This window comes from Centroberyx gerrardi, chromosome 1, assembly GCF_048128805.1.
Source record: "Centroberyx gerrardi isolate f3 chromosome 1, fCenGer3.hap1.cur.20231027, whole genome shotgun sequence".
Classification (NCBI taxonomy): domain Eukaryota; kingdom Metazoa; phylum Chordata; class Actinopteri; order Beryciformes; family Berycidae; genus Centroberyx; species Centroberyx gerrardi.
Genome location: NC_135997.1, coordinates 7,978,121 through 7,999,115, shown reverse-complemented (window position 1 = coordinate 7,999,115; position 20,995 = coordinate 7,978,121). Strand labels below are relative to the sequence as shown.

General features: G+C 43.9%; 2 protein-coding genes across 2 annotated transcripts in view; both read right to left on the bottom strand.

Moving 5' to 3' along the window:
* LOC139913464 (SHC-transforming protein 1-like) overlaps nucleotides 1-147 on the bottom strand; it is a 10,036-nt gene extending 9,889 nt beyond the window's left edge. Inside the window, exon 1 of the mRNA XM_071901485.2 lies at nucleotides 96-147. Coding sequence (XP_071757586.2) covers nucleotides 96-147 — 52 coding nt within the window. The remainder of the gene's footprint in view (nucleotides 1-95) is intronic.
* Nucleotides 148-2,231: 2,084 nt separating this feature from the next.
* secisbp2l (SECIS binding protein 2-like) lies at nucleotides 2,232-20,991 on the bottom strand. The gene is made up of 18 exons (XM_078283348.1): nucleotides 20,702-20,991; nucleotides 15,299-15,513; nucleotides 13,609-13,936; nucleotides 13,332-13,470; nucleotides 12,065-12,288; nucleotides 11,344-11,368; nucleotides 11,022-11,137; nucleotides 9,932-10,060; nucleotides 9,693-9,803; nucleotides 9,409-9,576; nucleotides 9,007-9,148; nucleotides 8,745-8,920; nucleotides 8,439-8,571; nucleotides 8,180-8,342; nucleotides 6,447-6,667; nucleotides 5,703-5,857; nucleotides 5,218-5,437; nucleotides 2,232-4,826 (listed from the first exon to the last, which is right to left on the bottom strand). Exons 1-18 carry the CDS (start codon nucleotides 20,720-20,722, stop codon nucleotides 4,189-4,191), a joined length of 3,324 nt encoding a protein of 1,107 aa, XP_078139474.1. The 5' UTR covers nucleotides 20,723-20,991; the 3' UTR covers nucleotides 2,232-4,188.
* Nucleotides 20,992-20,995: the final 4 nt, after the last annotated feature.

The following is a 20,995-nucleotide window of genomic DNA, read 5'->3' as shown; positions in this document are numbered from 1 at the left end:
GTCGAGGATGTAGAAAGTGTTAGAATCACACATACAGAACAGGAATTTTAATTTATTATGTGGCTCTAATGACTGTTGCATTATTGAGGAGCTACCTGGGAAGAGTCCTGCCTGTGCTTTGAACCTGGGAAGGGTCTGCTCTCTCATAGTCAGAGACCTGGGACAGGAACGCACTGGGACAGATAGAGAAGATATTGGAGAACCTACCAGGAATTAGGCTGAGTAACAATCATTATAATCACACACCAGGATTTAGTCTCGATGAAGTGGTATTATTTGATCTGAGGACTTCAGTGTCTAAACTGCAGAGACAGCAGGAAAGGACAGAAGAGAGGCATGAAACACACAAAGTTCCTATTTTTGGTCCATTTACTGATCAACTGGTCTCTCTGGGAAATTATCTCTACATTTAGCATCAGGGGTATCGTGTCCTGAACAGATTTTTAGATGGGACGATACAGTTGATGATAATCTAGCTCACCTGCGTGGGACTGGTGATGTCCTGTGTAGTCTAAAGTCCAATCTGCTCCGGTCCGGTCATGCTGAGAAAAGTCCCATCCTACTGACCCGTACACTTTCTCACTCTCTCTACCAGTCAGTCGCCAGGTTTCACTCCCCTCCACACCCCGCTAACTTTCCTCCCTTCTCTCTTTTCTTTCTGAGGAAGAGCAGAATTGTGCAGCTTTCATGAATGAACTTTCTCTTTTTTATGAATGAGAAGCTCCCTCACTTCCTCTCTCTCTCTCTCTCTCTCTCTCTCTCTCTATGACTGCGCATGCAGATGAATGTGTGAATGGAGCGGAGGAGAGATTGACAGACGGCCCCTCAGGCTCTCTCCCCCCTCCCCCATAAACTACCACCCAATCACAGGCAGGCAGGGTGACTCATGCTGCACACACACTCACACTTACACACTGAGGCAGAGCCAATACAGTACATGAACGCTCTATTCCTCTCTTCTATCATCAATTGCTTTCCCAGCACCTCAGAGATGGTGTTTAGGTATATGTTATTAACTCAGTATTTAGCTTGGCTCGTCCCAATAAATAAAAATGCATGCACTTAAGCTATTTCATCATACTAGAGTTTACCATCCGAGAGAACAGCTTCTCTGATAGCTCAGGCTGACTTGAGTTAGCCGACAATGGACATTTCATAGTGTATCTGAGGCATGTGATATTCAAATGACCTGCATGAACACACAAGAGGAAGGGGAACGGGCTGGAGACATTTGCATTTCCGTTTGACTTGATTCCAATCAGAACAATAGGCCAAACGCCTACTGAAGAGTTAGTTATCCCTCACAACACGTATCACTTCTTACCAACCGCACAGAAAGCAGAAACAAAGTAACATTACTGACATACTTAGTACTGATTCATAAACTATACAGTAAAAGGAATAATTCACAAACCTATTCTAGTTTTTAGCCATTTCTACACACAAACCTTATTGCTTGACTACTGTATGTATATAAATACATTAGATGTTGCAGCACAAAGACTCAGACCGGACCGGATGCTTGATTCAGCTTGCAGCCTGACGAACACATAGAATATACAGCAGAACTTTGTCCCTTCCCAGTGGTCGTGCAGCATAACTGCATTCATAGTGTGTGTGTGTGTGTGTGTGCTTGTGAAATAGCCAGCATTTGATAGAAAATGAGGCAGCAGTCAAATGATTTACTTAAAACAACATTTTAATGATATTAATCATCAGTCCAGATAGTTAAGTATGATAACGGCATATGAGAAATGGCCTCTAACAATGTTGCTAGTGATGTACAGTCTGAAAGAGACAACCTTAAATATCCATATAAAGACAAGGAACACGCTGAAAAAAGTACTTCATTGAACCGTTGTTTTTTTTTTTTTTCACATTAGTTACAAGACCTTTACTAGTACTGTATTTACATAGTGCAAAGAACACACTTGCTGTCATTTAACACACTCCAAACACACTGATGGAAGTGAGAGCAACAAAAAGCCTACACACAGCGTACCTTTTATCAAACTAGAAAGACTTTCAAAATCCCAAGTATGATATACAGTACACTGTCTTCTCCCATCTCAGGGCTTCATATTGCATACGGCCCAACATGCTGTATTAACACACAGCGTCATCATCGACTGGCTAACAGCTCACTATATGATTCACTATCAAATACCATTATCAAATTGGATTCCAACTGATAAAATGTTAGTTTCTATCAAATGGCTTTAAGAACAAGGTGATTGTTTTTTTTTTAATACACTGTAAATTCAAAATCTCTTTTATACACTTCTATTTACATGGGTTTTAATCATGATTATGTGCATAATGACTTTGTGACAACTTGTTTGAGTTCCAGTGGTGACTCCGCCCCTGAAGGATGACCAATGAGAGAGCTCCTCTGCTGCGACGCACCGACTGGAGGCAGGGCGAAGACCGGCGGTGAAAACATGCCTACACACCTCTGATAAGTTCAAATCTGGATGAACATCACAAGGATTGTTGTCAGTTTTTACCCAACCATATCTGAGTTACCGTGAACTTGGGAGTCCCTTAAAGTCTATCAAAAAAACACCTGCTTCTCTTTTTGGTTGATTGGTTATTGAGATATTGGGAGCAAATGTTAGCTAACAGAAGCTTCTAACATTTGCTAGTGCAAGTCAATGCAGGTAAAAACCATGACTTTGAAAAAAAGAAGAAGAAAAAAAGAAAAATCACAGAGCACCTTTCAAGTTTCCTGACTGTTTCATAATATAATTGACTACAATAAAAAAGCCTAAATGCGATTTAAAAATAAATGTTTTCCACCCTCGTGGCCAACACTGCCGCTAACGTCCGCTTCCAAAATCTCATTTACCAAAACACTTCCGAAAGAGCTTTTCAGGATGGACATAAAAGGGTCTCCAAGTTGATGATAAATCAGATAGGCTTCTAAATAAAAACTGAATTATGCCATTACCCTGGGACAGCTTGTGAGCCTACTGTAGAAAGGACAGACCATCAGAAAACAAACACCAGAGGAAACAGAACAGGAGCATTATATGGAGCACAGACGGCAGCTAGCAACTCAAGACCATCCCAGTCCGAAGAAAACAAAACCCAAATAGTGTCACACTAGGCAAGATCAATATGACAGACCGTTACATAGTAGAACCACCTAGACATGTTATATACACACAAAGCCTGTCTCACTTCTTATTAGTGGGTCAAATTATTTTTCCTATGTTATTTTATTTGAATAGAGAATGGGACACAAATTGACCAACATTAAAAAATTAAAACCTTCTGTGAAGACTGATGGATGGGAGTGGTTTTGGTAGAACAACTGAACCCCTGACACTGTAATATTCTGTGAGTATAAACTATAAACCAACCAAGCTATAGTTAACATATGCATGCCTTTCCTTCCCTCCTCGTGGAGCAGTGGGGAAAACACACACACACACACACACACACACACACACACACACACACTATGTAAGAAGATAAAGCTAATAAACACAGCAAAGTACAATGCTAACTATGTGCCTGTGATGGGTAGCACACAAATGCACAGCTGCATGCACCCACACAAGCACAAAAATACACAAACACACACAGAGCTGTAAACTTTCTGAGCTCTGTACAAAGTAAGATGGAGCCAAAAGGTCCCGACCTTCATCCTCTGTGAGCAAAATACCACAGGAGTTAAGAGAGCAAGGTATCTGCACGAGTATCAGTTCTCCATTTATAACTCTCCACACTGACTCCCTGATAATGTCCCTGGCTCCCAGGAGAGTTCAGCTTCAGAGGAGGAAAAAGCAAACCTTCCCTCTGAATTCAAGTGTAAACAGGTTATGGGCCGAAGAGGTGAGGGCATCCTTTTACTATACAAGACAGGCGTTTTTTAAGAAATAAGCGTTGGGGTCCGTTAGCATGACCAAAAGAAGGGATACCGCCCCTTCAGTGTTAGTTGCGGTTTTGGTCTGCCACCCCCGTCTGTTTGTAGGTTGGTCGGCGGATCTGTGAGTGTGTTATTGGTCTGTGTGTGTGCGTTGGTCGGTTGGTTGGTTTGTCGGATACCTGAGATTATGTCTGGTGTCAGGGGTTTTAAACAAAAGGAGGAAAGCTGCTGGTTCTTATGAGGAGGGCTGTGTGAGAGAAACAGAGGAGAGAGGGAATGAGTGTGTAAGAGAAGGAGGCAAAAGAGAGATGACATCAACCAGTGATCTTCTTAGCCTCCATCTGCTCCTTGCCCTCCATCCTCGTATCCGTGACGTCAGCCGAATCGAGGTCCTCTTCCTCCTCACTCTGCCCTGCCTCCTCTTCGTCTTCCTCCTCCTCCTCCTCTTCTTCCTCCTCCGTACTGTCCTGGCTCTTCCCCAGCTGCAGGTTCTCCAGGGTCTTTGAGACCCAGGACTCGATGCGGCTGCTGAGGGCGGGCACCTCCACGGAGATGGGCTCGGGAGTGTAGTCCTCCTCCTCCTCCTCTTCCTCCTCGGCCTCCTCCAGCATGCCGGGCACCAGGGTGGAGGTGGTGGAGGTGATGGAGGAGTTCAGCTGGTCCCTGCAGCTCCCGTCCAGAGAGCCCGTCTCCGTGCTCTGCTGAGAGGCCAGCTCCAGCCGGTCGTCGACGCGGACCTCCTCCCTCTCTCCTGTACCCTGTGTCAGCGGCCCCGCTCTGGGCTGGGGAGCTGCGGAGCTGGAGGCGGCAGCGCTGGTGGCGGCAGCGCTGGTGGCAGCAGGGGGGACCTCATTGTCTCTTTGGGGAGCTGAGGGAGGAGCCGGGCGGCTTGGCTCAGCCTCTACAGGCTCCAGGGCATCTGAAGTCTCCACCATACTCCTCCAGTTGGTCTCTGAAGAGATTACAGGGCAGATTTATTATGAAGGCATTCCATACTGGGATCCCCATAGTTCCTTATCTCAGTGAGAGCAGAGTTAAAGTGAAAAATATCACTATGACAAAGATGACAAAGAGCCAGAAATGAGGGAAACCATGGGGAACATGGTATAGCAGCACACCAAAAATCCAGGAAACAGCAAGCCTTGGTCCTTGAGAAAGGAGTACTGCAATACTACTCCTGCAATTGCAGTATAAAAAGAGTCTTGCTGTTTTCTGGATTTTTGGAGTGCCGCTATCCCATGTTCCCATATTTGAATGATAGCAGAGCACCCAGCCAAAAGGGCCACAAGAGGACTCACACCTGCTCTACATTTCAAGCCAGAAAAGAAACAGTTGTGTCTTACCGTACTCCTTCTCGTTGACCTCTGAGATGGGCTCAGAGATGACAGAGCAGAATGAGATGGCGGAAGCGGCGGAGGGGTTGCGGGAGTGACCCATGTGATGCGTGACTTTCTTGACGTTCTTCAGCGCCTCCTCGGCCTGCTCCTGCTCCAGAGCGGAAACCATGTCCTTGTAGGCCTTCCTGGCCTCTTCTGTCAGAGACACCAGACGGTTGAACAGACCCTGGAGGAGGCAGAGGGATTCAACAGGGTCAGTGAAGAGGTACAAAGACACTGGAAAACCAAAAGGAAAAAAAGCTAACTTCCCCCCACTGGTCTAGGATTGAATCCCACCAGAGCTTTCCCTCCTGTGTCTCTTTTTTTTGTTTAAGAACTAAAAATAAGGCACTCCAAACAAATGCCAAAGACACAACAAAGTATCACATCAATACTATGAAGTAATGGTCACTCGCAAAATTGAAGGAGTTATATCTAAGGGGTCGCCTTACCTCAGCTCCAGAGAAGTTGAAGATGCCAACCACACTAACAGGCACTAGTTTGTTGACACAGCGTCCAAGAGCCTTTCTGCCCAGAGCAAAGACAAATGGAATCTCCTGCTCCCTGGCCATGGCAATTACATTGTATAGAGCTTCATCCAAACCACCTGCAGCACAGGGAAACAATCAGGGACTCTCGCATGTATAATACTCAAATGGATAGAATGGAAAATGCCAGCTAACGACTTGAGGCTAGTGTTTTGATAATATCATAGACTAGGAACTGTCTGAATCACTCTGTATCCATCTATCCATCTTTGACTGCTGGGTTTGTAAGCAGTGTACTGCCCTCTGGTGGTGTTTTTGACATATAACCATAAACATGTTGACTCAGTGGGTAAAAGCCCACGCAGTGTAAAAGTTATAAGGGAGGGCTGATCCTCAAGACAAGTATCACGTTTACATGCACACTAATAACCTGGTAACTGGGAATAATCAGGTTAATAATAGTTTGACACTTCTACATGCACTCTAGTGATGCGATAACGGGGAACACCCCAGTTTACATGATTCAGTCATAGTTGGATTTCTCTCCTTAAGGAAGTGACATAACACTCCAACTTCCTACTGGTTGTTTTGGCGCTGCACACAGCTTATTTTCATACGGTCAGGTTTCTGTGTCTCAATATGGATATGGAGCCAGTATGGATTGATGTTGAAGAAGGCTGTGTTGCCGTAACATTCCTGACCCCTCACCTTTGGCCTGGATCTTCTCACAGTTGGGGGAGATGATGACACACTTAATCTTGTGCAACTTCATGTGCTTGGTGACCTCTCTGAGACCCATGACCAGGCGGCGTTTGGACTTGGCCTTGGTGGGGTCCTTCTGGTAGACCCGCTCCTGGAAGCGAACCAGCTCCTGCAGCAGCAGGGTCACACTCTCATCGATCTCCTTGTTCAGCACCTGGTTACAGTACCTGAAGAGGAAAATGCACAGGAGAGAGCAGGGAAATCTTAATGGAGGTTCACAGAACAACAGATGTTCAGAAATTGATCTTATCTTAATTTTTTTGGAGGTTGTCAAGTTGCCAATCACTATTAACTAAGACCAATAGTGCTAAGAAATGCTAGCTGAAGGCCTTAGTCTATAAGTGTGTTTTGGTTACATAATACTTCTACAACATGCAAATAAACTGCAGTTATGCTAAGGTGAGTGAACATTCCCCAACTGATTCTGCCTTCCAACTGCTCTCACACTCCAAGCAATCCAATTCTCCCTTACACAGAGAGATTGTGAGGCATGTTAAGTTTATATAAAATCCCCAGACCTTAATGGATTCCCTCTGAGTTTAGAGCTCTTTCTCTCTCACTCCAAGTTCAGTCAAGAATGAGTCTTTTTGCCTTTGATCTTGGTACTTGCAAAGGCAACCAGTAAGACCACTGAAACAGCAGCGTCACAGTGTTAGGGAGCTTTGAAATACTAAACACCTGGGCCTTCTTCCTCTGGCTCTTTGAAATTACATATTTTATTAAAAACATGCTACTTACAACAGATGACATCAGTCTGCTCTGCACCAATTTAATGTTCAGTTTAAAAATACAAAAATACAACATAAAAATGACAGATAACTAAACTATTATTCTAACGATTAATTATTATTTAGATCATTGAACTGACCACTTGAGGAAGGTTTTTGCACACCTTTAAAAGGTTATGGGTGCGTAGGAAAAATCAACTCACTGAATAGATAAACTGACAGAACAGATGTTTCAGTTATAAGACCTGTATCTGGCATTAACAGGATTTAACATTCAAGCCTTATCCTTAAAATGCCCCTTATGCAAAGTCCATACAACTGCTCATGACAACAGTGTTTCACTAGTTGCTGGGTATGGTCACGCTACCTGAGCCCTTTCCTGAACCAGGAAAAGCTCTGCAATCTTTCTCAGAAAAGCAGAGCCATGGGACAGCGTGCACACGCCCAGCAGTGGACGGGTTTGATGGAGTAGCTATCGGAGGCCTACGTGATGTGGTCCGAGGAACGACAGTCGTGGTGGTCAGAGCGGAGAGGAGGAGCTTGGCTACAGAGGTCTTTTGGAGGCTTTAAATGCAGGATGTGTTAGAGCAGGGTGGGCTGGGACAATGGGCCTACAGCGGAGGACATCGAAGGACAAAGCCCTGTTTGTGACCACTGGCATACATTTTGCTGAGAAGGGGCAATGTGCGAGGCATCTGTGCCATACTCTCTACAATTCTTTATTGTATAGTTCCGCCCTTAAAACGAACCCATTAACTTTTAGACTGTGCCTGTCACAGCCAAGGCTCTGTGATTTTTGGGTGGGACAAATATTTCTGTTGCTAATCATTCTGTGTTACCACAACATGTGTTTCTGTTCTGTGACATTCCAATTCCTGGGATTCCTAGAAAAGATCTGCCCCGTTCAAAACTCTGCTTCTCACTCCATGTGGGTGAAATGTGTGCACTTACTCTCTGAAACGCCGGCTGTGGATCTTGGTGATAGCGTTAGCAGCCATGGGACTCCCAATGCCGGAGCTGGCAGGGGAACCCTGGGATACAGGGGTGATGCTGTATGGAGAGTTCTGACTGGCCGGGGAAAGGGATGCATCACTGGGCATGCTCAGACCGTTCTCTGTGGCACCCATAGCACACAAGAAATAATCAATTAGGCACTGTATCATGGAAAAGAGACATGGGTACAATTAGGAGATCATGACCCTGTGCTCACCTTCTTGGGAGGCAGGCTCTCGTGCGAGATCATCAGTAAAATGTAGCTCCTCATCTCCGTGCTCCTCCTGGCCTGAAGACCCTGGTTCTACACTGGTCTTCCCCTTCTTCCCCTCACGTTCCTTCAAGATAATCTATACAAACACAACACAAACAGAGTGTGAGAAACAAGGTAGCTCTTTGGAAAATTGGCAGTGTACTTCCTTGGTTCCATGATCCTCATTCATTTTACCAATTCATTTCCGTGTAGGTTGAATAATGTCTTCCTGCACCTCTCCCAAATCATTAACACTATATCACCATTTACCTTCTTAAGGGCCGTGGGCCGTTTGACTTTGGGGATCTCTCTCTCCTTCCCTCTCTTGATACGTGGTGCAGTGGAGTCCAAGGCGTTATGAGGGGCGGAGTATGACTGCTGTTGGCCTTTCAGCATGGACGGCACATTGGTTGAACCTGAACCGTGGAACGGAGTCGATGTACCCACTGGAGAGAAGGGCACGGAGTAAGCATACAGGCACTATGTGTGTATGTGTGCGAGTATGTACATGTCTGTTTGTGTTTAGGGATACCTGTAAAAGACAGAGGCTTGGTATTGGTGAGCTGTCTGGCCTTCATAGCCTGCTGATGTTTCTCCAGAGCTGCCAGCATGTCTCCCAGGTCCAACTGGACTGGAGTTTTACTCTTCTTCCCTGCTGCTTTGGTGAGTGCCTCCTGCAAAAGCAGAACTAGGTCACACCACTGAGCCAGTCGAATTCAACTCAACGAATTCAAAGATCAAAATCCTAAACTGGGACGAGACAGTGGTGAGAACCAGATCTGTCGGTACCAATTCCTTTGGAAATTACTTGGATTACAGTTAATCTTTAACCGAGCATTGTTAAAACCAGAATAGGAAAATCATGAACAAGTCATGAGCTTTAACAGATTCAGTCTCCGATTACCTGACCAGCAGACAGAGTGTGCGCTGATACCTGTAATTTCCTTTGCTCCATGCTGATCTCGGAGTACTCCTGTGCAGTGGCCAGGGCAGCAGCCAGGGCCTTCTTCCTCTGGCTCTTGGCCCTCTTGGGAACAGAGGTGGTGATAGGGATGGGTGTCTGAACAATGTTGATGGGAGAGTTTTCTGGTAGGTTATCCAGCTGTGGGCAGAGACACCAATTAGTCAGCCTTGCAAACAGTGCACACACACCAAACAAAATAACCTTGATAAAGAGCCTTCAGTGAGATGAGTCCTCTAAAAAGTGGTTTCCCTTACCAGGTTTTTGGGGAGTTTGGGTTGTGTCTGTGTCTGGACTGGGCTGGATTCTGGTTTGGTGTTGCGTTGGACCGCCCCTCCTGTGGCCAGATCTGGGAACTCATCCTCATCCTGACAGACATGGAGGAGAAGACATTTTAGCACAACAAATACACTCTGCCTAAACTGTATTTATAATAAAATGTATAATGTATAATGTGATGGTAACCACTGCACTGCATTATGTAAACATCTCTCACCTCAAAGTAGAGCGGCTCGGGGGTCAGCTCTGTGCCGGTGACCACTCCTGGCTGCAGCCTCCGTTCTGCTGGGTTAGGGTTCAGGTTCAGGTTTGGGTGCGGACGCCCTGGGTAGCCACTGTGGAAATCCTGAAAGGGAGAGAGAGAAGGGGACGATGGGGGTCAGAGAGGATACCACTGGTCATAAATAAGTTTCTGACCTGACCCTCTGTCAGTCTGTACAAACTGGTCCCTTTTATTAAGTGAGGAAAGGATGGCAGGCAGGGAGTGGACTGGCCATCTGGAGGAGCAGGAGTTTTCCTGGTGGGCTGATCAACCTGTGGGTCAGCAGTGAGTCCAGCAACACAGATACAAAAAAAGGTAAAAAGTTGGTTGGCTCTATAGAGGTAGGTAGGTGGGTGTGTGTGAGTAATTTACTTAGGCAAATTCTACCATTCATACGCTGAACTGACAATGACAGACCAATTGTATTCTGCATAAATTTGCAACAGAGTCAATCTAACAAACGAACATTATGTTCCCTTCAGGTGCTGCCAGAAAATCAGAATTACAAGTTGAGCACACATGAACGATAAGCACAAGGGGGTAAATATGACAGGGAAAGTCAGGATTGTTGCAGAGATGTGACGTTTATGAACAGAGAGCATGAAAACCTTGTCAACAACTGATGATAAAAGTTGGGGTTTTTATTATATTTTGAATTCAAACTGAAGAAAAGACACGGCTCACCCAGTATAAGGCTTGGTTGAGGTGCTGGAGCTGGAGAATTATAGAATTGAAAAAGGCATCTGCACCTTCTTCAAGGCATCATTATATTTTGAATTAAAATATATCACCCTATATATAAAATCCCAACTTCTTTTTTAAAGATTATAAAAACATAGGCTAGAATAATACTTTGTTCTCCATGTGTCCATATTTCAGGAAGCGGGGCGGTGGGTGGAGTATCTGTGGGTCCGTTGTGGTGGGCCAGTTTGGGTCAAATTTACAGGCCATTTTTTTTTTATCCCAGTCTGCCATGGTAGGACAGGAGACTGGAGATATAACGTGATGCTTTACTCAGTGTTTACTCCAGTGGGACATACTGTACCTGTGAGAAGTTCCTCTGGTCTGGGTTCTTCCTCTGGTCTGCTCTGTGGAACGGGCTGCTCCTGTCTCCCCAGGGCTTCTGGGTAGCTTGAGAGGCTACATTTACCCAGCTCCCAGCTAGATAAATAAAAGAAACATTAATAGTAACACTGAGGTAAAGGAGAAAGCTCCACCCGTTTGGTAATATACTATATATGCCATATACACTGTATATGACAAATCCAACAAATAAAAATGGGAGCCAGATTAGAAAAGTAGAGTTTTGATTCCTACCACCTCTTTAAAAAAACAATAAAAAATAAAAAAAATCACAGCAAGCTTACCTGTCATTACACTAGCTTCTACTCCCTACACAAAGAAAATAGGGAGGGGTAGAGAAAAAGAAGAGTTAAGATAAATAGATGTTGCAGTACACACAGACACAGACACACAGGTATTTTCCATCAACAGGTATTTCCATTGCGCATTGATACGCACTGGTGCCTAAACCAACTGTGACTAGATTTCAGGACTGTATAATTATAGAATAAAGTTCACAAACACTGCTCTTGCAGTACAGAAAGCTAACAATTCGATCCAACATGGACCTTCCAAATACTATAGTTAAGTGTTTGGGGTGTATATCGGTGTGTATGAAGATAAATTCACAAAAATTTTTTTTTTTTTCAAGATGAAACTGTCACAATTGATATATTAATTTATTATCAAACCCCTATAAGCTCTTTGTAAGAATTCATGCATACCTTTATGAATATTTATGGACTCTCATCTTTACAAGTTCCATAAAGGCTTGAGTACAAGTATCCTAAACATTACCTTTTCTAAAAATAACTATAATAGACAAGTGGTAAATCTGCCCAGTCCTGAATAGTAACCTATGTGACACACTGTAAAGATACAAAACTCTCTCAGATTGTAGGACTCTTTCACTAATAGATGTATGGACACTGTCCTCAACCACCATCAAGTTGCCTGGTCCTGAGCTAAAATAAATGCTGCAGTTTAAGTCTGGTGCTGATGTTCAATGTTAAATGACCAAGTTACCGTGGGTGCTGCCGTGGTCTCTGCTGTACGTTGCGTAACCCCAGTCGCCTGGTTGTGTTTGGGGCTACAGTAGCCGCTGTCACTGTCTATATCTGCCTCACTGGCTCCCTGCTCGCTGTAGGTTTCCGCTGGATGGGACGCCCGTCTTCTCTTTGTTCGGTTCTTCCACAGCAGGGGGCTTGCCCGCTCGGGAGCACACCGTCCTGACAATTCACCAGGGAAATCTGGAGACAAGGCAGGAGAAACTTTAGACTTTAACTCACACCTGGAATGAAGATAGCAAGCTGGTTATACAGTATTCTCAAGGGGAATGGGGTTGCTATTATCATTATAAAATATGTTTTTCAGTGTGGATAATGTAGATGATTCAGTGGAGACTAGTTTAGTGCAAAGTAGTACCTACTTTGTTTTGAATAACAGTATGACTTTTATCATGTGACAGAGAAACCATAATCAAGTGGGAATTCCAAACTATTAAAACAACAATCATCATATTTGATAGAGCACAAGTCATTGGTGACATCATGCACTGCACATATGGGGAAGTCTACAACTGGAAACTCTGCATTCCTGTTCTTTCAGAAGTCAGGCACAAGCGTCATCATCCTCAACCTGTAAGACCAGAGACTGTTCTTACTGGCATTGTGTCCCACTTCCTCACTGGCAGGAAAGATTCTTGTCTTCAGAAAAAACAAGCCGACATCACTTTAACTAGGTCTGGAATGTCTAAAGTGTTGGCTTCCTTTCAATTACAGGAAGGAGGAAAGAACATCACTTTGAATTTGTCACTAAGAACTTAGTTGGAGATTTGAACTGAGATTTTCCCTATTGCCATGACTGAGAACACCACCAATACTCAACCTATCTCTACTCAAACAGTTTTCAGTCCCAGAGCCAATAACGGCATACATGCACATGCTGATACTTGCTTACTTGCAACAACTTGTACATTTTTGAAGAAAAAGGGTAACTTCAGGCATTCAAAAACCTCAGGTGCTCTTGGACAGGGGTAAAGAACTTCAATGAAAAAAAAAAGGGAAATTGATCCCAGACCAGACGCGGACTAGAACATTTTAAACAACAAAATGTTCTAGCCCATTTTAATAAAGGCTTTTTAAAGTTAAAACCTTCACAAGTGACTGGTCTGAGATCAATTTCCCATTTTTTTCATTGAACTTGTTGTTATTTACAAAGTTAGACAACCTCTGTGTACACTCAGTAAGGTAGGATTGTGATGCCAGTTTAATTATTGGTGCAACATTCATACCAGTCTGCTGTGCTGCGTCCACCAGCAGGACCGTCTTGGTTCTGCCATCGGGCCCCAAGGCACACACCTCCTTCTGCACCGCTACACTCCTGGTCGGGGGTCGGCGACCCCTCGGGGGCTGGCACACACCCAGCTGCTGCTGTAGCAGAAAGAAAGAGGAGGCAGGACATGCTCAATAGAAACTAGATAGAGGAAGAGTGGTGACTGCATCTAGTGAGACAAATAACCTGTGACGTCAGTGTGAGAACATCAAAGTAAGGCAGTTGACCTTCTGTACCTTTGGCAGAAGATTAGGTCGGACCATGCCCCTCCCCCTCTGATTGGCCAGCCCAAACGCTTGTCCCAGAGGGGGAGGCCTTTCGCTGACATCTGCTGAGACAGGGTTAACCACGCCAGCCTGCACGGGCCCAGCATAGGGGCCAGGGAACGGCTGGTAGAAGCCCATCACAGGGGGGCATGGGGCAGGCATGATCTGGTAGTAAGCATAGTCATTGGAGACAGGAGGCTGGGGGGAAGACAAGATGGGGTAGGCCAGGTACGGACCACCAGGGCTGGGGTTGGGCTGCTGCCAGCGCAGCTCCCCTCCATTATACATAGGGTGCTGCCTGTGAAGGAGAGGGAGAGGTAACAGTGAAATTAATGTTTTTAAAAAGGTAAATCTTAGGTAAATCTATGTTAGGTAAATCTTTCTTGAAAAAAAAAGACACTTATCCTATACAACAATTGGTTCCGGTCGAGTAATTTGATTGGACAGGAGGCATTCCATGAGTGCTGATATACAGTATAACAGCACTGGTATGTTTTGCTATATGTATCACTCTGCTTTACAGGTGTTGTAATATAAACAGTTTATGTGGTAGTGGATCCTGCAGGAAATGCTTTTGTTGGAAGAGAAGAATACAAGTCAAAAATCATAATCTATTGTTTCAAATGACCATTACTTGATAAATAGCTTTGTTTATGGAACAACAGAGCAACATCACATATGAGAGAGTACAGTTATACTGTATATCAGCACTCCCTCTCATGTGACAATGCTTAAATATATTAATGGCCAGCATTGCATCACCACAACATTGTGATAAGTTCTTTGGACATAGTTTCCCATATCCATAACATTTCTCAGTTTAGATTCTCTGGACACGCAGAAAAACAGGGGGGGCTGAGACTGCCCGCTGAAAGTTCGCTCCTCAATACAAGATGAAGAGAAAGGTGATGCCAAGCCTACAGTTTGTGATGCCCCAGTGGGCATGTGGATGGTGGTTGGTTAGTTAGGGGGGTGTGTACATGGTATGCAGAGATGGAGCGACTCGTAGTTGATAAGGATCCAGACGACATTTTCACAACCAGTGTTCTATAGCGGGCATTTCCTGGTATTCAAAATGGAGAGGAAGGAAACAAAGGAACGGATGTGTGCAGGATACAGCAGATCACTCCAGACAAAGAAAAGAGCCACTGGAAACACAGATTGTGGTTCCACATGAATTGTGGAAAGGGATGTGTCCATTCAGAATTAAGCAATCTTGAACTACAGAGCAATCTAATGGCTCTAACTAAATACACTGTTTAAAGGATCTGATCATGATCTCTATTGTGAAGAATAACATCAGGGACAGGATGTGCACTCTTTCTTGTTATAGTAAACAGTGCAGTAAATGAGTTAATCTGAAAATAGAACAGTCGCTGGAGTGTCTTTAAACTTAGGGGAGTGTATGAATATGGCCGAGAAGAGAGTGAATTTTCCTCAGGCAGATCAGAATGGGGACACCAGGCTTTCCACCCACTGGCATGGGCACAGGGAATGGCAATATTTATGCCAATGTGGTCAGCATTGGCAATATCCATGATTATCATGAACCAGAGCCATTGGTATCAATGGCTCAGTGTTAAATGGGGCTAAGTGACTTCTTCCCAAATTTCTACCTCAATTCCTTTCCTCTCCCCTGTTGTGGCAGGGGTAACGGTACCTGTTGGGTTGGTTCTCCTGGACAAAGGGGTAACAGGTGATGAGGTAGCTGGGTATGGGAGTGGTCTCCACCCCTCCACCACCTCCCCCTACACCTCCGCCCCCTCCTCCTCCTCCTCCACCCGCTTCTCCAGACAGACTCATGCTGACTAAGGATCCTTCTAGGCCTTTCTTCTGTGGGATGAACGGTTCCACTTCGGCTGACAGCTTCACATCCTGCACAATGACAAATGCACATTACTGCTGTTACTGTCACATGATGAACAACAGCGACCACTTAATGGTTAAGTGACACATTTGAATGAGAAATAAGAACATCGCCCAAGTCAGTGAAACCTCACACTCTATCTGCTCTTCCTTTATCAAGCTAACTCTTCACCCTTACCAAAATGATTTAGGCCATGCCAAGGCCTACACAGTAAGATGGTAACAACAATCCACATCAACATAGTTTAAAACAAAAACAGCAAAAATGACATTTAGCAGTGTGGGCAGGTTAGTTAAACTAGTGCACCAGGGCTTATAATTTGCATGATTTATGACACCATTTGCCAACTTCGGTCAAGTCAGAATAAAAACTGGTTCTCTCAGTAACCTGTAAAAACTACAACAGTGTGGTATGATCTAACCCCAGACTTTTAACTTTTTAACTCAAATACTACATGCATGAGAAATTTGAGTTTCTAAAAAACAAAGATAGGCTGTATATAGGCTACCAACAGGCTAACCAACCTCCTACATTCATGCTTCCTCATTTGAGGGCAATCAAAGCTGAGCATTGCATTTCCTCATACTTCCCCAGACAGCTAACAGTCTTCAATGCTTACAGTCAGCAATAAAAAGGTATCAGTTCTCAAAACAAGGATATAAAACCTGTGTGAGTTCAAAGATGATGTGACACACCTGCCAAGGGATTTAGGCAAAGTGCATAATATAAAAGAAGGCCCCAAGCGATTTTCTATAGTCAAATTCTTATGTAACTAACAAAACTGCAGCTAGGGACACAGAGGTTAGGACTAAGCACTGACCAGTCTCTTATCCATGGGGTCCATAATGAAGCGAGCCAGTGCTTACCGTTTGCCCAAGCTCAGTCTTTAGTGGGGATTCAACCTCCTATGTACCTCTTAAACTTGTTCAAGTTAAAGGAGGTTTGGGGGTATGTTTTAATGAGATGGGTGAAATGTATTTATGGTAATCATCTGCTTAGTTATGGCTAAAAAAAAAAATATCCAATATTGATTGTGCATATAAGCTAAAAGTGGATACACATCAAGGCTTGGATTTGAAGCTCAAAGTGCCTTGTTCTACACACCCCTAGTCAATGGAAAACCCTTGACACACAATGGTCTTTGAGGGCACAGAGACAAAACACAAGACTCAGGCTTGTTATGAGACACACAGCAACTTAAACACTTAATGGATCAGTTAAACCTAAATATTGCAGTCAACTGTTTGTGACAATTAGTCTCCAACTACTCCTCAACTCTCACTAAGGGAGTGGGGGTCAGCTGGGAAACTGGGCTATGATGGAAACCCATCATATGTGCCACACAGCCTTCCTTGTATTTATTCATTAGTTAATTTGATGGGGACAATGCATATTAACATAGTGCCACTTCAACTGGTTACAAACCAGTTGATGCAAATGACTTTCTGCATACAGGGAATAGCTATTGCTAGTTTCCAATTCCTGTCCCTAGCCTAGTAGGCTTTTCTTAAAAAGAGAAGAAAAAAGAGGAAAATATCAAAGTTACATACAACTGTACCACTGTAGAAATAAGTGTTTGTGTTTGTATGTGTCTTAACTAAAAAAAAAAAACTAAAAAAAAGAAGCGGGGAAAAGGATTCGACTGAGGCAGTTACAGTGTTTCCTTTGTATTACTTCAGCAGTGGTGACCCACTGCAGCAAGAACACCAGCACAACTTTGTCTAATTTACCCCTAAAACACAAAAACATTTAGTCCTAATGATTAGAAATAATGTTTTTCATTATGATTATGTGATTAAGTATCCAAGCAACAATGATTTTAGCACCACAAAACTGCCTTGGAACCATTACTTAGAGATCAAAACAGGGATGGATGTAGAACCAAAACTAAAATTACCCCCCAAGCACCACTGCTACATAAAATTACAGAGGACACAGAGAGCCAAGACGCACTCTGAGGCAGAAGACCAGTACATAACCTACTACAGGACATGCATACCTTCAAAAGCTATCTAAATCAATCATAACTGCTACCCAGTCAGAACTGCGACATATTTAAAAACAGGCAAAGACAATCATGCCCTCAAGGATTTCCTCTGCGATTCATTGTAACTTTAAGTGTCTTTCTAGTCTGTCTGGTTTTGGTGGCCTCCAGATACAAACCATAGGAGAGGGTGCAGACAGGCTGCAAAAAGGCCAATGGCTAGAGGTCTGGGGCAAGGCATGGCAGGCTTGGGTCTGAAAAACAAAATTATTTCAAACACTGTGACTGAGAAGAAAGTTAACAAACCCAGGCACATCTGAAGTCTCATTGGCGTAGATTCAGACAAGAGACTGTATCCTGTAAAAATCTAGAGACACTGCCTCATATCGGGAGATATGGTTGAGTATGACACCAAATAACAACCAGGCATATCTCCTCAATAAATCAAGAGTTTAAATCGACTCAAAAGATGCCATTGTTTGATGGATATCACGCCAAATGTGACCTACCAAGAGAGCAAGGGTTTCAACATATTATTGTCCCCATCTACCAAAGGAATGGCTAAGAACAAATGTAAAAATCCCAATTCCATCTCCAAATTTTGAAGTCCTAAAATCAATACAATATGGTCTGTTAGTATCAATAAAAAGATAAACATCTTTCATTTGAGCATACTTGTCAGAAGAAGTAAACAGAGGAGAAAGTGACCTAACCCCAATCCCCTTGCCGAAACCACAAAGTCTCTCAGCTTACTGTGAACTTGCTATAAATGTCAAAGTGATATGGCTGATATAGCCAAGATCACTCCCAAAAATTTCCAGTTGAGACACTGTTCCCAGGCCATAAAGTATTAAATAGTGGAAACATAATTGGAAAATAAATTACATAATATGCACATTCCCCAGGCATAGATTTATCCGTGGCAGCCCACAAAAAATGATTTCCTAAACTGGCAAAATAACATTACTGCACTTCTCGTGTTGTCTTTGCACTGTGTCTTTTCCATTGCTGACTGTGTCCATCTTTCACACCTCTGCCTGCTCCCTATTTGACATCATGGTGACACTGGACCAGGTCCTATCAGGCCAAACCCAGAGTGGCAGCTCTGACCAAGAGGCCACATCAAAATCATCTGCTATTTTGCGGGGAGGATGAGGAGAGTTGACAGGGTTCAGAGCACAAAGACGCTCCTTCGATTCTCTGAAACAGAGGTCGGGATGCATGAATCGAGTATCAGTGCAGCCAGCGGTTGTCATACAGACGGCCATTGTTTCCCACTGCCACCGTCTGTGGGTGGTTCTCTCACTTTTCCTTGGCTAATCTATAGGTCCTGACCCGTCTACACAGAGCTGTGGCGGATGGAGCCTGTTCAGCCAGTTCAGTAAAAACAATACTACAGTCGTAAATAAAGATACTGAAAAACAAGAACCACTAGGGTGTGAAAGCAACTTCCATGCCCAGATCTATATGATTGCGAGGGTTTAGGACTAGTCGGTTTAGGCCTGTATGATGGTTCAGTTCAGCCGATAGGGAGTTGTTACAGGATTAAGTCTGAGAGGATAAAGTAGGGACAGTACTACAGGATAAGCTAATTAGACAGCAAGCCATAGTATTGAGCTGAGGCCCTGTTTGCATCGGCAACAGATCCTGAATTCTGGACCCCAGAAAATAAATCTAACTATTCCTAAAAAGGTGTGCAGGGAGATACAGCGTTGGTCAGAGGAAACATCTCTTGATTCAAGCTTTATTCACAATTCAGTCAGCTGTTCAGGTTGTATAGCCTGCAAAGAGACTGTGTGTGTGTGTGTGTGTGTGAGCGAGAGAGAGAGAGAGAGAGAGAGAGAGAGAGAGAGAGAGAGAGTGAGTGTGTGTGTGTGTGTGTGAGAGAGAGAGAGAGAGAGAGAGAGAGAGAGAGAGAGAGAGAGAGAGAGAGAGAGAGAGAGAATAGCTCTGATTGTGGAAAAGGCAATGAGGTCAGGCCCAGATGTGCATCCGTTGGGCATGACAGAACTAGGAACGAGTAGACTGGGGGCTACTAATCTCACAAGCCTTTGTTTTTGCAAGCCTTTGTCATTCACTCTCACACATGCTTTCAAAGACTATCAGATGGTATCTGTCTGTTCTTTTACTGTAGAATGAGGGTGGGCTACAGAAAAGCAGAGCATGAGCATAAAAGCAAGTTTGCACATAGATAAAGTCAGGACTGATATTAAGAACATCACAACTCCGGGCTACTACAAACAACGCAATTCTCAAACCCAAATAGTCAGGAAATAATATTGAACACTACCTGGGCACACAGCTATGACCTTAAGAGCCCCGTGTTGTAAGCCAGGCAAACGTCAGAGTTCATTGCGTTAATAGGCTACTTTAAGGCATTTGTCCTAAGCCATTCAAACAACCAAACATGACAGACAGTAGGCTGAACTTTCTGCATAGCAAACAGTCAGTGGAATGCCATAAATGCAGAAGAACCAGACATTCCTCCACAGATGGTCCAGGAAACTATTCTGCCGCGCCTGACAACAATCTTTTCATACGTGATGTTTCCACAGGAATGAAAGCTTTTGTTTCTGAGGTTTCCCAGTCCAAACCGTAATACAACATTAATCTAACAGAAATACAGATATCTGCCCTTACTGGACTGTCACGATGATAGTGACGGAGAAGCACCGTCAAATGACAGCTGAGACGTTTAGCCTTAGCTAACGTTAGCTCGCTTAGCTAACCTAGACTGACCTGCTGGAAATAATACATAGAATATAATGTCATGGCATCTCGAAAGCCGTTTTGTGAAGCACCTGAAATACATGTTACATCGCAGCAGAAGACAAGAAAAGCTGCCCATTTTACCCGTTTGAAAGAGCTGTGGTTACGATTAGCTGCGTTAACTCGCTAGCCAAGTTGGCAAATTAAAGTTAGCTAGCTAGCTAACGTAACTGATTCGCTTGCTGTTGCCCTGACAAGAACCAATACCTAGCTAACTGGCTACTTCGTCAGTGTCTGACCACACAAATAGCTAACTACATTAATTCATCTCCATAAAATGCTATCTGAAAATTAAAAAAGGAACAGAAGCTTTTTGAATAGCACTTACGTTACTCCGTTTTGGGGCCTAGGCTGCATAAACTGTCCCCTAACGTTACTACAGGCTAACGCTACAAACATTAAAGCCCCCCAAAAAACAGATGATCCTGAAAGAAATTGTTTACCTTACTGTCACTTGCATCCATGTCAGTCACTGATACCGCGAGAGACACTCATTGACCACACTGTGGACGTCAGGATGTGAGAGCTTTTATTCTCTTCATTGTCAAAAAAAAAAATTTCACTGAACCCTTAGTGCGATTCACACCCAATTCCTACTAGACCCCACTGCTAACTGTTGCTGGATGCTGCTGCGCTAGCTGCTTTCCTGGACTAGCTTGTGGTTGTGCAGTTGCTGCTATACAACTGCTGTCAATGTAAAAATGGGAGTCACCTGGAACGGAAGCCCTAGAGGCTCA